Below are 15858 nucleotides of genomic sequence, written 5' to 3'. Positions count from 1 at the left end.
CTGCGATAGTTCTCTGCTTTGCTAAGAACCCAAGATAATTTAAATTGTTTCTCTGACTTTTGCATATTTCACTAAACAAGCATTATCTCTTAAACTCATGCCTGTGTCTTAACCACCACCAGCTATCGAGACTGGGGAAGGGTCTGTTCATCGGAACAAACCACCACAGTAGCTTTTCTTACAGTTAATTAAAAAACATTTGCTTTGACATACAAAGTCAAAGTTGAAGTGGCACCAGTTTCATAAAACGGACCACAGTGAGGAGCTTCACTCCACAGTGCCCCCTAGCTTTAATGAGGAGTAGCAAAGGGTGTAGTGATCAACCCTCACCATCAAATTGATGAAACTTTTGTATGAACTATGTTCTCTCTCAAGTTACAAATGGAATTTAATTTAATCCATTATTTCTTTGTTGGTCCTGAGACGGTTTTGACTCTCAGTTAGTTAATTGTTGGGAGTCTGTTTAGAACAAGGACATAAAAACCATAAAGAAGTGAAAGTGAACTTCGTAAGCGTCTGACTTTTGTGTGGGAAGGCTTTAAACTCTCGTTCCTCATAACGAGCTCCCGTCGATACGAGGCTTTTAATGTGAAGGTCAACTTCATTCTGGCTCCATTATTCACTTCTCGCAGAAAAGTAGCGCATGCAGCGCCCCCGCCATCGTTCTCACCCCCTTCTGAACGCTGGTCTTGTGGAGTGGGGCGACCACCTTCAGGTGGAAGGCAGGGTTCAGATGTCCGTTCTTGCCGTTCTCCAGCGCCGCCTCTGCCCTGTGAGCAGCAAGAGAAGGAGAAATGATCAAAAATACTCGCTACAGTTGCTCTTCTTCTTTTCTATCTGGCATCGATTTTGTTTCCTGACCCCCGGCTGGAAAGGAAGTCGACGAGTAGTTTCTCATCCCACGTGGTGACGGAGGAAAGTGGAGCTGACAGGTGAATGCATTGGTCAGGTTCGGGGCGCAGGTGTCCGACGAGGCTGTCGGGCTGAACCCAAGCTGAAACCATCAACCAAGTCTGACCTACGATCATGATCCACGTCATCAGGGTGTGACAGGACCGTCTGTGGATGAACGCTGGCTGATGAGGACACATTACACCAGTGTCTCCTGATAACACCGGGACATTATTGCTCTATATTTAGAATCACCAGAGAACAAAACAACTCCCCCTGATTCTTTTCAAGCTTTAACAACTTGACAGCAAACATTCAGTTAATACAATGCTAAAGTAGTTTAAAGATCAACTAATGTGTTGATTTAAGTGTGTCTTAAATAGATGTTGGACTCTATTGTATCGTCAGTATGTTTGTCTGTTTGTACAAAACTCTCTTTTCATCGAAATATTCGAATTAGTAAATGATCTTAAGCCCCGCCCACTGAAAACACTTTCTTCTGGCTAATCCTGTTTACCAAACCACGGCCACTCTACTGTGATTAGTCAACATCACTGTTTGTCACCGCGTGTCATCAACCCTGGAAGTCTCCACCTCCAAGGGACTCGTTGTATAAGTAAAGCGGGGTGTGATTACAGCTGGCTGAAGGAGAAGGGAAGCCATTATAACTTCATAAGGAACTCTGCTCTCGTAACCACTGGTTCGCCGTCATTTCAGACGGGGAAGAACTTTATAAAGTGCTAATTTCAAAACATGGTCATGATGAGGAAGACAACATTTGAAATGAAATGTGTCAGGAGAGTTGGTTTTTTTTACATTAGTTGAAGATATTAAGCTAAAAGATGATCTAACTTTGTATATGTTCCTATCATATAAGTGGTCCTAATGTTATACAGAATTATTATTTTGATTCTAATCATCAAAGTTGTACAGGGTAGTGAAATAACTAGCTAGCCAGCAGTTATATATTTATTTTAGTTAAGCTAGCTAGGCTACCAAGTGTACACCCCAACTACATTTTGATATTGTTAAGAGGGTAATAAGGTTACCTTCAGGGAAGTGGGCCGATTTCAGGTTCATGTTTTAAATATTCATGCTGAACTTTTACACAACAATGATTGATGCAGCTAAAAACCGGTTCAATTTATTTCACAGTTGGACATTAGCATCTGCTGAAGTGTCAATATTCCAAAAGAGGCTGAGTCAAGCGGAGCACCATATGGGCCACTGTTGGCTAAAGTGCGTACGTCTTCTAAAGTTGCAAAGAAGTAGGAAGTCGCTGCTGACTTGATTAGTGGCTCGAGTGGATGAAGTAGCAGAGATGCAGTAGCAGCTGAGAGGTCAATTTGGCCCAGTGCCGACGCTAGTCGGCTGATATGATTCTCGCCTAATGATGCTCGGAGTCGTTGCAGAGTGTCAGAGGGCAAGAGTGATAAAACAAAAAGAGGGTGTGAGTGAAGCATGGTGTTCATTCCCGACGTTATAAGTGAGAATGAAAAGTAAGTGCTGCTGTAATCTGAGCACCAACATGGCCGACGTGCTATTATAATGTGCCAACATGGCAAAAGTGCTGTTGTTTGTAATGATCGAGAGCTACTGGAGGTGAATATTTGATTTGGCTGGAAACCACACTCTAAAGAAACTTACAGAAGTGCTGACTAGACGCTTGTGTTAAGACAGAAAAGGTGTTGATGTAGCTTAAATGCTGTAACGGCGCTAGAATGAGGTGGAACGGATGGTTCATGAATACTTTTTGGATTTGTTTGTTAGTGAACTGTAGAACATTCTATTAGAAACCTGACACATTCAGGGCTAAACATTTTCTGAACATACATTCAAAGCTAGCCAGGGATCATTCATAGTAAGTAAAGAAATATGGAGATGGTCAGAGAAGAACCTCTACTGGACTAGTCAACAAGGTCAGAAGAGAGGACATGAATGTCCAGCTGAAAGAGACACAGGGATGTTTACAAAGATTATGGTCTGTGTATTCCTGGGTACCCCTTGACATCATCAAGAGACCCTACGAAAGAGTAATTTAGGTTCTCTTGGACTAGACTACTGCCCAGTATAGACATATGGATGGAAATCTTCCATAAGGTGTTTGAGACGAAAGAGGAGTTCAGAGCTAATGACTAATGAATGAGAATTTACTCGCCCTCACAACCTAAGGGTATTTTCAGAGTAATCTGTTACTTTATAGAGTTTATGTCAAAAATGTAAGTTCATTTTAATCAAGCTACTGATGCTCAGTTGTCGTCGTCTTCATCTACGTCCAAAAGGATACTTGAAAACATCCAAATACCTCCGTGCTGCTCGTCTGTAAAGTCTATCTTGAATGAAGCCTCAACACGAGGAATTATGAAGTTGATGTCCAAACATCAACTTAAAGAGCTGCTGGAGTTGACTGTATCCTCTTGTCCTCAGTCATTGGTAGGATCTTGCCGGATTTTATTTCTCCTTTAGCCTTTGCCATCTAGCGGTGGGAAGTTTAATTGCAACCCCAAAAATATGTTAGTTGTGAATTAAATGATTTATTATTATTATTTTATCTAGTTCAAACCTAATTAAACTATAAACCATAAACTATATTTATAATTCCTGGTGTTGAGGCTTCAGTACAAGATAGACGTTACAGACGAGCAGTATGGAGGTATTTGGATGTTTTTATGTGTCTTTTTGGACAACGACGAAGATGAAGACAACTGAGCTCCAGTCGCTACAATAAAATAAACAAACATTTTTGTCTATAACTCTAAAAAGTAACAGATTACCCTGAAAATAATCCCAACTATTAGTCGTCATGAGCGTGAGTAGAACATGAGTTTAAGTTAGAATTTAGATTAACTATCACTTAAGGTCCTCACACGTTCACCAACACTTCCCTCCTGGAATCTTTTAAAACATTTAATCCAAAAAGAAAAGTATGTAAGTAAGTCGACATCTACTCTAACAGTAAGCTACAAGGTCGTTCCTCTTTTATAAAAAGTGATGAAATGTATTTGTGTTGACTTCTTTTCAGACACATGTCAACTAAACTTAATGCCAATCCATCACTTTCTGATCATGATTTCTAGAGAGATAGAACTTTATTGATCGCTCGGTACGTGACGCACTACTGTGCCGGACTAAAGAACATTTCTCCAGCCACTCACTCCCTGAGATAGTCGTTCCATTGTTGAACGGGGAATGAACCCTCTCTGCTGGAACAAGACCAGAAAATGTAATTCACCAGCAGCTGGTGTCATTAAGAAACTTTTCAATCAACATGGCAGCTCCATTTTCCATATTATTCTCCTTCCAGCCTTTTGTCTGGTGGAGCAGCAGTTACTGTACAATCCCTTGGAGGTCCAGCTTCATCTCTTTTACTCTGTGCCCTCATTTAGGAGGTCGAGGCTCTTGGAAGACTGGAATCTCTCCAGACACTCTGTGCTTTTGAAAGTTACTGCACGAGGCGGTTTTGGTGAGGCTGCCATGATGAGGTGGTGAATCTTGGCAGGGTTTATGACAGCACGTTTAAATCTTCCTCCAGGTTTAGGGGGAACGTGGATTTGGTTTGTGGGTTCTGAGGGAGGCGGGATGAAGTATGAAACCGGTGTTGACGGAGAGAGAGAGGGCATCCTGGTTCACACATCGATCAGCTTTCGGAGAAGCTGCGTTGAACTTTCTTTTCCTCTTCTTCTGCCGTCACCTTGAAGCTCCGTTTGTCAGTATCTTTTATTCAAACCACCAACTAGTATTTTATTAAATCCTATCAAAGTTGCATCTGAAGCTCTTCACAAGCACATTTCTTGTTTAGTTTTCTCCCTTCATGGAGTCTCAGGGGTCACTCACATCTAGGAGCAAGTTAGAATCATCAATTCGTCTGTGTGTGTTTCTGAACTGTGGAAGGAAACCAGATCAACCCATCGAGGCGAGATCATATCATCTCAGAATAGAAAGGACCGACGTCAGTGTTGCATCAAGTGGGATTTAAACCCACAACATTTTTTGCTAAAAGACAAATGTATGGTTTGTTCCAAAATATTTAACTTATTATTTCTTTTCAATATAAATCAATTCAGATTTCACTGTCTCTACCAGGTTGTTCTGGACCTACTTGTTCTTCTTGTTCTTCTCCCGCTGGGACAGCCACTTGTGAAAGTAGGACGTCTTGATCCTGTAGCAGTAGAAGAGCAGCAGCACGGCTGGCAGGACCACCAAGAAGGCAAACAGAAGTCCCACCACCAACCCCACCTGACCTGGAGACACAGAATCCAGACAAATGTGCTCTCATGAGTGCAGCTATGGAGTGTGTGTGTTAATCATGGCGCAGCTGAACGGATCTCTCCCTCTTCTTGCGCTCGTTCTCTCGATCTCAAACCATCATTTAGGCGGCAATAAAAGTGACAGTCGGACCAACTCGCTGCCACTCGAATCAATACCGGCAGTGACAGAGTGTCATTGAACCACTTAGAACAAATTTTAAATGTCGGACGTGTATTCGACTTCATGTTGAACAAGTGTGTTTGTTAGTGTATCAGTTGAACGTCTATCTTTTTGTCACATGCTCAGACCCTCGCTGAAGGAAAGAACAATTTTGAATAACCTTTGATACTATGATGGGATTACAATGTGTAACAATGGTTTCAATTGAAAAAGAAACACAAAACTATTTAACATTTTTACAATAGTAAACTTTTTATCCAGTGTTCTGTCAATTGATTAAACCTTTTATCATGTATTTTTTGTTGGAAAGCTCTCATTTTCTGCTTCTAATAACCTTCGGAATTTAACCAATTGTTCAGGAGTTTTTGAGCAGGGAAGCATGTGCTGTGTGTTTGTGCGGTCCTACTACAGAACAGACAATATTCAATCCAGCTGCCGTCACCAGACAGTCTACCAGCTTTATGATATAATCTTGAAAAATATATTTAAAATGATTAAAAGTTCTGTTCTGCACCGACTTCACAGACCTCTGCTGATCACTCCACTTGTTTTTGTAAATTCTGTGTGATGCTAAACTGCCTATATTTTGAAATCACAAGGCTTCCCCAGGGACAGAATCACTAGAATCACACTTGTTAATACAGGTTTTGTAGTGTGTCACTCACTGTGGTATTGGATCGGCCCACTGTCCACACTTCCTCCGAGCCCGGGTTTCTCGCAGAAGGGCGGAGCCCAGCCACGGTTGCAGTGACAGTTCCCGTTACTGTTGCACACCTGTGAGGTAAACAAAACCAGAATGAACTGATGATGTGACAATTTATTTTCTTTATCTCTTTAAATCTGTCACTTATGTTCATATCAACAAAGATTGTTGCCTTTATGTTGTCGAGTTACAGCTATGAGTGACACAATTATCTTCCACTGCAGTTTAAATGTTAATGCTCCGGTCATGGAAGGCGAGGCACTGACTCGTCAACATTAGCTGTTCATCCTCCATGTTCTGTCACAATTCTACAATTCACAAAACACAAGTGACAGAATCATGACAATCTGCAACCAGGTATGACCAAGTTTCATATTTGTCTGCTCTGATAAAAGCAGGTGCTCTTCATGAGCGGCAGGAGCAACTTTGATAGGACCCATGATGCACAGCGGGACTATGCTGGTCCCACGAGCGGGCTCGTCGGTCGCTACAGTTACAGTACAAACAAACAGTACGAAACACACATTTTAATTTGGACTGTTATTTAAATATTCTGTTGTTTATAAAATGTTATCAATTTGGGTCATCTTCTGTTCGGTTGTTTGTAGCAGGGTAGAGTATTGGCAAGAATACAATATGTATAAATTGCGATATTGTAGTAACAAGGATATGTGTGGTATTGTCCGAGTACTTGACTCTAGCTTTGACAAATTTACAGACCATATGACTCTTGACAAAGTCGTAACTGCTTTCATTTGTTAAAAAACCCAAATAGGTCCAAACATCAGCTTCAAAAGCTGCTGTAGTCAAATGTATCCTCTCGTTCTAAGTCATCAGTGGGATATTACATGATTTTCCTTTATTTGCAGGGGATATATTGACTACGATATATATTGTAGATGTTACATTATGATTTGCAAGCCAGAATAAATTAATAAAAAACTTTAACAAACTTTAAAAAATGAAAACAGAGCTGCTGAATATCATACAGTATAACAGAAGTGTATTGTATAAGTATAAAAACAATATTGCGATATATCCTCATATGGATATATTCGACTGGATGTCTAGTTTTAAGAAATGTAATATGCAATATATTGTATATTATATGTATATATAATGTATACTGTAATGTATACAATTATGTATAATGTATCCAATGTGATATTAAAATAATTCTTAATTTCACAGACAGAGCAAAACAAAAAGACGGGCAGCAGTAAACATGCTGTCCTGGAAAGAAGAACAAGCATCTGTCTGGCTCGTGTGCGCCCCCTTCTGTGCAGCAGAGTACTGTCTACCTCACCCTGTGCCTTCCACTGCGGTTTATGTCCCTTCGGCAAAACTTAATATGTCACTTTCACATTAAACTGAAATGGTTAAAGACATTAGTTGGTGAGAAATCATCATATGCAGAGATTCAGCAACAGGCGCTCAGTTCATTCATCAACACAGTCTGAGATGGATTACACATTCAGAAACGCTGCAGCTCGTATTTTACCCTGTATTTGAACGGGATCTATGCAAATGACTGTATAATGTTAGAAATGGCTCATACATAAAGATAAATATTAATATTACTTTTAATACATTCATTTGACAGGATGTCATCATTAGCTCTGCCTCTCCTAAAAGCACTTATACTGACCGACTCATTGTGATGAAAAAAAAAGCTAAGCTATCTGCACAAATGATCATGACCTGTATCGACTCAAAGGTCCAACCTTCTGCTTCTCTGCTAATAAGAAGTCGATTGAAGGGTTTTGCATCTCATGAGGAGGCAGGTGTGCTTGTCTCTGCATTGAGTTTCTTCACTCTGGTTTACAAAACATCTCTGGGATAGAAAGTTTCTTCAGGCCTTGAAAATGTCTGTCCAAGATAAATAATGTATTTTAGATTTGGATTTAGCCTCTAAACATTTACAAAATAAGGAGATAAAGACAGCAGTAACAACAAAATTGTTCTTCTTTCCACAAGATTTTTTTCTTCTTTTAGCACAAACTTCCATTTGCTTTCATTTCTTCCCTCCTGCATTTTCCAGATTCATTATTGATTAATCAATAATTGTATTGAATCTGTTATCTTATTTGTGTATCTATAATATTATTGATTGATCTCTAAATTATATAATCTTTAATATATATATCATTCATCTATATCTATAATGAGTTTTTCTGATTAATATACTATATATATATATATATATATATATATATATAAATATATATATATATAATATGAGTCTATAATATATATTCTATTAATCTATATCACTAATCTTAGATATTCATCTGTAATCATATAGGTTCATCTTAATGATCCAGATAGTGTCACAACCAAACCTTTAACTAGTGTTAAATAGAAGGTAAAAGCTAAAGTGGTTCAATGGTAAGTAAGTAAGTAAGTCATATTTATTTATATAGCGCTTTTCGAGACCAGGGTCACAAAGCGCTTAAACAATCAAACAATACTCAAAAAAGTACATACTTTAAAGATCAAGATAATACTGAGAACAACACAGGAGTTCGAGAAATTCAAGGAAAAGCCTGAACAAATAGAAACGTCTTAAGATGTTTCTTAAAGGAGTCAGTAGACTCCATCAAGCGCGAAGAGAGAGGAAGATCGTTCCAAAGTTTAGGAGCAACAGCCTGAAAAGATTTCTCTCCTCTGGTCCTGAACCGTGTGCGAGGAACCATAAGTAGATTCTGATCCACAGACCTCAGAGCCCGAGCTGGGGTGTAAGGCTGGATCAGATCAGTGATGTAAGGAGGAGCCTGACCATGAACAGATCTGAAAGTAAGAACCAGAATTTTAAAGTTGATCCTGAAAGAAACTGGAAGCCAGTGAAGAGTTAGAAGGACCGGAGAGATGTGAGTTCTTCTACTTGAGCTGGGTCGGAGTTTGACACCTCAGGAAGTAGGCATCTGTATTATTTATGTTTTATTAAATAAAGCTTTAAAAATATGCATGAACTTAAATTGTGCTAATTTAATTTATTTAGCAAAATAAAAACAACAGTTCTTATTCTTAGTATTCTGTCAGTTTTAATTTGAGGCTGAGTTCCAGTCCAGAGATCTTCACAAATCACTGACACCTATCTTTAAATGTTGAATATCTTAACTTTTATTACCACAAATGAACTAAAAAGTAAAACATGGACTGCCTAACAGTCAGGTTACTACCATTGAAGTCAAACCTGGTGCTGATATTGTGTCAAGTTTTAATACTCATCTGAACTAGAGTCAGAATGATCAAACACTACAGTTGGAGCTCTGACCGACATCCTGCCGTGTCCTTGTACTCTTCACTCCTCCTTATTCTGACCAACAAAGATGAGCCTCCACTCAACCTGATGCTCCGCCCGTCCAGAACCAACAGACACAAGACTGACCCACCCAGTCCGTCTGCTGACCCCCCCATGACAGGGTCTCACGAGGCGACAGTGAAACAAGCTCTTCAACAGCACAGCTGACACTTCTGTTGTCATCCAACACCTGCTGCTGAAGAAAAGTCCTTTCTCCACTTTAACATCAGCTCAGCGTCACAGAGTCATTGGACGTCACAAAGACACACATGCACACTGAGCTAAATGTCACCTGGCGAGGCACGTCAACACTAAGTAAGTGCTAGCAGGCGCGCTCACGGCCGACACGGAATCTCATCATCACACACACACTTATCTGTGACCACCGCGAGAGCGAATCATTCTTCAGGCGGGACGCCTTCAATTAGCTCTTAAATGGACTCATTAGATACTTCCTAAGAAACTTGATCCTGCACCGAGAACCAAGTGAAGCTCTGCTCTTGAGGAACATCATTTTAAATTTCCTCATGAATTATTATTGAGGGATGTCGGGGCGAACCAGACGGAGAAAACACAGGGTGTGTTTTATCACTGCGATGCTGATTGGTTTTTGTGGCTCACAGCAAAAAACAATGGATCTGAGAATCATTTCCATAACAAGAACTCCGGGGCTAAACAGTGCACATGGAATTCAATAAAAAAACTCAGTTTAATATTTAAATCACAAATCTCTGCAGCCGCGCCTCAACTGAGAGAGACTTTATCATAGGGTTTAATGTCTTTTACCTTCCTTAGAGCACTTTTATTGCGAGAATCTAAAGGTTTATGGTTCAATTTCAAACTGAAAAGTACAACTTGGGACAATTTTATCACATGATGTGGTATTTTAATGTTAGATTTCTCTAACTAGGTACGTTAATGTTTTCACCTGTTGGTAACTTCTGGTACAAACTCATGAAAACAAAGCATCTAGCAGTTATTTGTGTTTTATCCTATTCATTTCACATAAATGCAAAGATGTGGTTGGCATTTATGCAGAATTTGTAGCTTTTATATTAGGTTAATCGTTGATTTTTAATGGGCTTCACTCTTGTAACCTCTCGTTCGTCCAGATTTTAGACGAGGGAGGACTTTATGAAGTAATAACTGCAAATCATCGTTTCACATGTATTCTGGACGGTTCTTTCTGGAGAGCAATATACAAACCACAACTTCTGTGTTTGTTTTATGTTGTCTTTTAGAGTTTTTAAATTTGTATGTATTTTTTAAATGTGTATTGGTTTTGATTGTTCAAGGGCTTTGTGACCCTGGTCTAGAAAGGTGCTTTACAAATAACCGTTACTTATTTATTTACTAATCAACAACACAGAGTAGTCATATGTGAGGTAGATGTTTTTCAAGTTGTCAAAAAGCTGCACTAAACTTAAGATGCACTAAACTCAAAAGTTGAAATAACTTTTTCTCTTTGCACAAAGTAGTGTTTTGTTATGTTTTATTTTAAGTTCTGCAACAATGTTGGCAAAAAATTATACGGGTGTAAATTAACAGCCTGGTTGAACCATTTGAAACTTTATAAAGCTCTTATAACAGAATTCTAATTCCCTGAAATAAAAACTTCATGTGATTAAAATAATAAAATAAGACACACTTGCATGCACACGCAGCAGTAGATGATTATAAGAGAGAGTTGCAATCTTGCTGAACAGATCCACAACTGCTTTGTCTCATAAAATGTCCCATAAACAAGGTTTTAGCCTGAATTTAAGTCATTTCACAGGTCATTATTCTTGCCTATTTGCAGTCATAACAAACACTAAAACAAACTCAGAGAGAGCCGAGAGGGGAGCCGACATCACAGCCGCTAATCCTGACTCCCAGCTACTTCTAATAGTGCTGACGCCACAAGAGAAGCGAGGGAACAAACAGAGTAGAGCGAGGACGGCGAGAGACACGGATTACAGGACGAGAGGCAGTATCTGACTCACTCTGTTCTCTTCTATATTTCTAATCAAACAAAAATGCCGGGCGAGAGCAGGGCCCATTCTTTAAAAGAGTTGACAGGGTAAACAAAGAGCTGAGGTGTGAAATTCAAGGCTTTCTCAAACGCTGCGGGTGGAAACAGCAAAGAGACGCATTCATTCTGGGCCGAGCTGGAGACGCACAGGCAGGGAAAGTCCTGATGCTTTGGTGTTATTTAACCGTCGTACAGCTTCTCTTAATCAGGGGTGAACAGGAAGAGTTCCCATGAGCCACCAGACCAGTGACCTGAGGTCCATGGTTGCTGAGGCACTGACTCCTTCAGTGTCAGATTTACAAGTATATAAACCCAAAAGAGAAGTTTATTCAATTGACTACTGGTAATTTCATATCTCATCAGCATTCTTCACACACATATGAAGTTTAAAAAATATATGATTTAGTTAATTATTGCTCAACAAGTCTAGATTGAATTGTTGTGATATGTTATTGATATTAGTCTACATCCTCTAGATCAATGGCAGTCATCGATTGTGGATAAATATTGATTTATAGCTTCATAAACCTGTCATCTTTGAAGTTGACAAGAGTCATGGCTGAAATATTATGTTTTAATTATCAATGCATTTAAAGTTATGTATTCAAAATCTTAAACCTTTCAATTTGCTGAAAATCTAAATTACAAACAATCAATGGATATAGAAAAAGATGAATGATCAAATAATAATAAAAAAGGATTAGCAAACATGGATTTAAACATTATAAAGTATGACCGACATAGTAAAGGATTACAAGGTAGACTCAACTGATTAAATGTTCTAAATTTAAAAGCCAAGCGTTTATTTCCTCCTATTTAATGGGATTTGGGGAATTTACCTTGAAGTTTAGAGAGAACTCTCCAGTTTGGCTCAAGAGTGACGGCGTTAGACAATGACAGCTAGACCCGCCTTTTGTTGCTTCTGATTGGTTAATATTGCATCAGGCCTTCCGTGATTTAATAGATTTAGCAAAACCGGAGCAATGTTTATTATCATGAAAAGATCAATATTTAGTATTAAATGGGTCAATATAAGCGTGAGAAAAACAAATACTATTTGATTTAAGGCCAAAATGTAGATTTTAAATATTCTATTGTATTTTTCTTAGTCTTATCCCTTTTTTTATACGATTGAAATTAAAACTATTTCTGGTCTTAAATTTATCTGTAGATAAAGTCCTTGGAAAATCAAAGCAAATAAACGTATCTGTGAGCATTATATTGGCGACATTCAGAGATACTGCAACCGGCGCTTCAATTTCATGTATCAACACAGTTTGTGATGGATTGAGCTTTGAGCCCAGACCGTAATCGATACTAAGACAGAAAGTACTCAAATAATATTCCCCATCACTCGCTGGAGTTGAAGAACATTAACAATAATTTAGATCAAATTCTGCGCTGTCAATCAACCTCTGAGTGATGTGCTGTGAGAATATGTTCCATGTGTGTCATATGTATCATTACAGAAGCAGAAAATGATAGGGGAGACGATAATTGTGATCCCTTTTTGAGACCACTATTAAGAACCTGGTGAGACAGAGACGATCGATAACTCTATCACCTGCAGTTACAGGAAATGTAAGAGAAATAAAATGGACGTGGACAAACACTGAGGGTAAAAACATCTGTAATGATAATAATAATGAAGATGCATATTCAACACAGGATTAGCTGTAAACTCTATTATTGTGTGGATTACGGCCAGACTTCTCTCGGAAGATTCCTCCAAGATTCAAAAATAACTAAAGCACGTAAACCGTTCTTGTTTTCTGCAAAAATAGAGTCTGGATCCTGGGAATGAACGTGATTTACTTCCACTAAATACTTCATTAACCAGATGTCTTAATCTAACTACAGAAGTATTGTTGTACCATTATTCAGGGAAACATATCTGATCCAACTTAAATCTAGATTTAAAAAGTGATAATTGTTTTTATTTTACATTGTCATCTACAAATAAAGTTGATTTAAAATTGATCACCTGTTTCTTTCATCACAGGTGCAAATGGGAGTTGGTCTTTCAGTTGGAGATGGGAAGATTTGGAAGAGAACAATAGATATCTGAGATCTTAAAACTGTGTTTGTGTTGCTGTTTCAGCTGTAATCTAATATTTATAATGATCTTGTGAACCCAGAGTAAAGCAAATTTTATATAATAGAGCCACTACGGCAGTGGTCCCCAATCCCTGGTATGGGGACCGGTATCGGGTCCAGCAGACATCTGTTACTGGGCCGCACAGGAAGAAAAATATATTTATATTCTGTTCAATTGATTATTACTGCCTAAAATGGGTTTCAATGTGAAAAAGGGACCAGCTTTCCTCTTAAATAACATGAGCATGTGACTCTTGACTAGTTTCATTGTCCATATAAATAATGCTAAAACAATAAATGAACACATTGGCACAAAGTCTCTAAACGCTAGGAGCACACATAAAGAACACCATCATCTGCATACAATCAAATATACCTAGATCTTGTTGTAACCAGTTTAGCTCTTGCTGATTCAGCATTATGTTTTGAATGCACTTAGTAGTGGTAGTTTTTTAATCCTGACACGTAACCTGCCTGTGGTGCAAAAAAAGGACCCCTATACTACGGTGCAACTTTTTCAGATTTTTTTTTTTTTCCTCAAAAAGTCCAGTAATAATATGAAAAAGAAGAGTTTTTTCTGATTTTATAAAAACCCTTCCTGGTTTCAGAGGATGTTACCAAAGGACACAAGATGGTGGTTTCTTGGATGTCGTTTTTTTCTCTGTTGAACTCTGTTGAGCCTGAAAAAAACAGCGAAGGCTTTCTAGAAGCCGGCTGTAAATACTTCCTCCCTCCTTTTTAACACGATGACCGGTTGCTGGAATATCTACACCCCCAGACAGGCCGCGGCTGCGACCACTATCAGCGCAGATACACAAGTAAACGTCTGAATCATCATTTCTTCAAGTAACAAGTTACCCTCGGGCCACTCTGGAGCAGAACTCTGCTGCTGACGCATAAACTATGTATGATTCCTCCGTAGCTGCCTCAGGCGTGCTTGTCCTGCTCCAGTAAATACTTCATAACTTGGGTTGCCGCCGAGCTTATATTTCTCGTGCTGTTCCACCGCAGTGAAGCGCTAAAGCGTTGCTCAGCAGCGCCTCCACCAGAGCACATGTGCAACAACACCATCGGCGAGGGAGGACAATGTGTTCGTACCCCGTTGCCACGGCAGCGTTCGATGCAAGTCTCCAGCTCGCTGAAGGAGGTTTCCTGGCACCTGCGGTCCCTGCACACCTGTGACGACACAACACACCCGTCACACACAGAAGAGACAGCGAGAAAAAAACACACGGCAAGATGGCGGGCTTTGATAAAATACACTTTAAGACATGTTAAGAACTAGTTCAACCTTCAGCGAACTACTTTTCATACGAGTCACACAAGTATTGTTCAACTGGCAAAAAGGAAATGAAAGAAAGTATTTAATAGTCTTTGGTGAAATTGAAATTTGAAGGTAACTTAATATAAAAGAACATTAAGCTCGACATAACCATCCCTCAAACCACTTTTGTCAGATTCCAATATTCTGACGAGGAAGTAAAAGATATTCTTCTTATTCCCTCTGTAGCTCTACTTGTGGCTGCACATGATTAATGCATCAAGAATATTGCTTTTGACGGAATTTTGGGACTTCGGCCATCTCTGGTAATCTAATGTGTCGCTGCCCACGAAATGGGATCTGAAGTAAATCTCAACTATCTGACCGTGTGACTCCATGTTGGATGAAAAATGTTGAAGATACCAAATAAAGGGGAAGAGAATGAACAGTCTTAGACTAGTGCCCACTGTGATGTAAACTTTTCAAGGTAGAGTAGAAAAAAACATGGTAAACATAAAGTTCAAGAAAAATATGATTAGTCCTTTAACTGCTATTTTTTTTAATTGGCACTGTTTTGAGCCCATAGAAGACAACCTTAGATTGAAAATGTTCAAAGAAGAAAAGAAGATTAATATGCCTGAATACAAGGTTTGTCCTCTTTCAGGTTGTCTCTGTGGAGGAGAATGAATGGATCGTGGGCGAGTGAGTGATTTGAATTGAGAGCTGCATTCGTTGCTGATGAAAAGACTTGTTCAACGCGGTGATTTAGAAGCATCTGCACAGAATAGCAGGAGACATAACTCTTGTTATTTACAACACATTAGTGCTGCAGGAACACTGAGCAGCAGTGTGTGACAAGATACACTGAGAGCTCATCCTCACATCTATGGCTTTCACGTGAATTATTTAGCATGCATTCATTTATTTTTGTCTCTATATGAAAGAGGGAGTAAGAAAGGTTGAGTTGACCTGCTCGACTTGCTGAGAAAAGGAGTTTACACTTCAAATCTGCAGCACTTTGAAGAAAAGTTTAAAGAAAAGAAACGTTTGTTCAAAGCGTAGAATGAATATTTCTTTGTGTAGTGAAACAACAACTCATGAATATACATTTTGTAATAATTAGAAATGTTAAAAAATGTTCCTGTTTGAAAGCGAAAGAT

General features: G+C 39.0%; 1 protein-coding gene across 1 annotated transcript in view; it reads right to left on the bottom strand.

Annotated features, from left to right (window-relative positions):
- The window catches only part of adam19a (ADAM metallopeptidase domain 19a), a 142087-nt gene that overhangs the window by 4371 nt on the left and 121858 nt on the right, over positions 1 to 15858 (bottom strand). The window contains exons 17-20 of the mRNA XM_087789723.1: positions 14536 to 14613; positions 5985 to 6093; positions 4991 to 5132; positions 671 to 770 (exon numbers count right to left, since the gene is read on the bottom strand). Of these exons, the coding sequence (XP_087645849.1) occupies positions 671 to 770; positions 4991 to 5132; positions 5985 to 6093; positions 14536 to 14613 (429 nt within the window). The remainder of the gene's footprint in view (positions 1 to 670; positions 771 to 4990; positions 5133 to 5984; positions 6094 to 14535; positions 14614 to 15858) is intronic.

The sequence above is a fragment of the Callionymus lyra genome, chromosome 4 (assembly GCF_982586985.1).
Source record: "Callionymus lyra chromosome 4, fCalLyr1.hap1.1, whole genome shotgun sequence".
In the NCBI taxonomy this organism is placed as follows: Eukaryota; Metazoa; Chordata; class Actinopteri; order Syngnathiformes; family Callionymidae; genus Callionymus; species Callionymus lyra.
The sequence above is the reverse complement of the archived record's forward strand: the minus strand, read 5'-3'. Positions and strand labels throughout refer to the sequence as shown.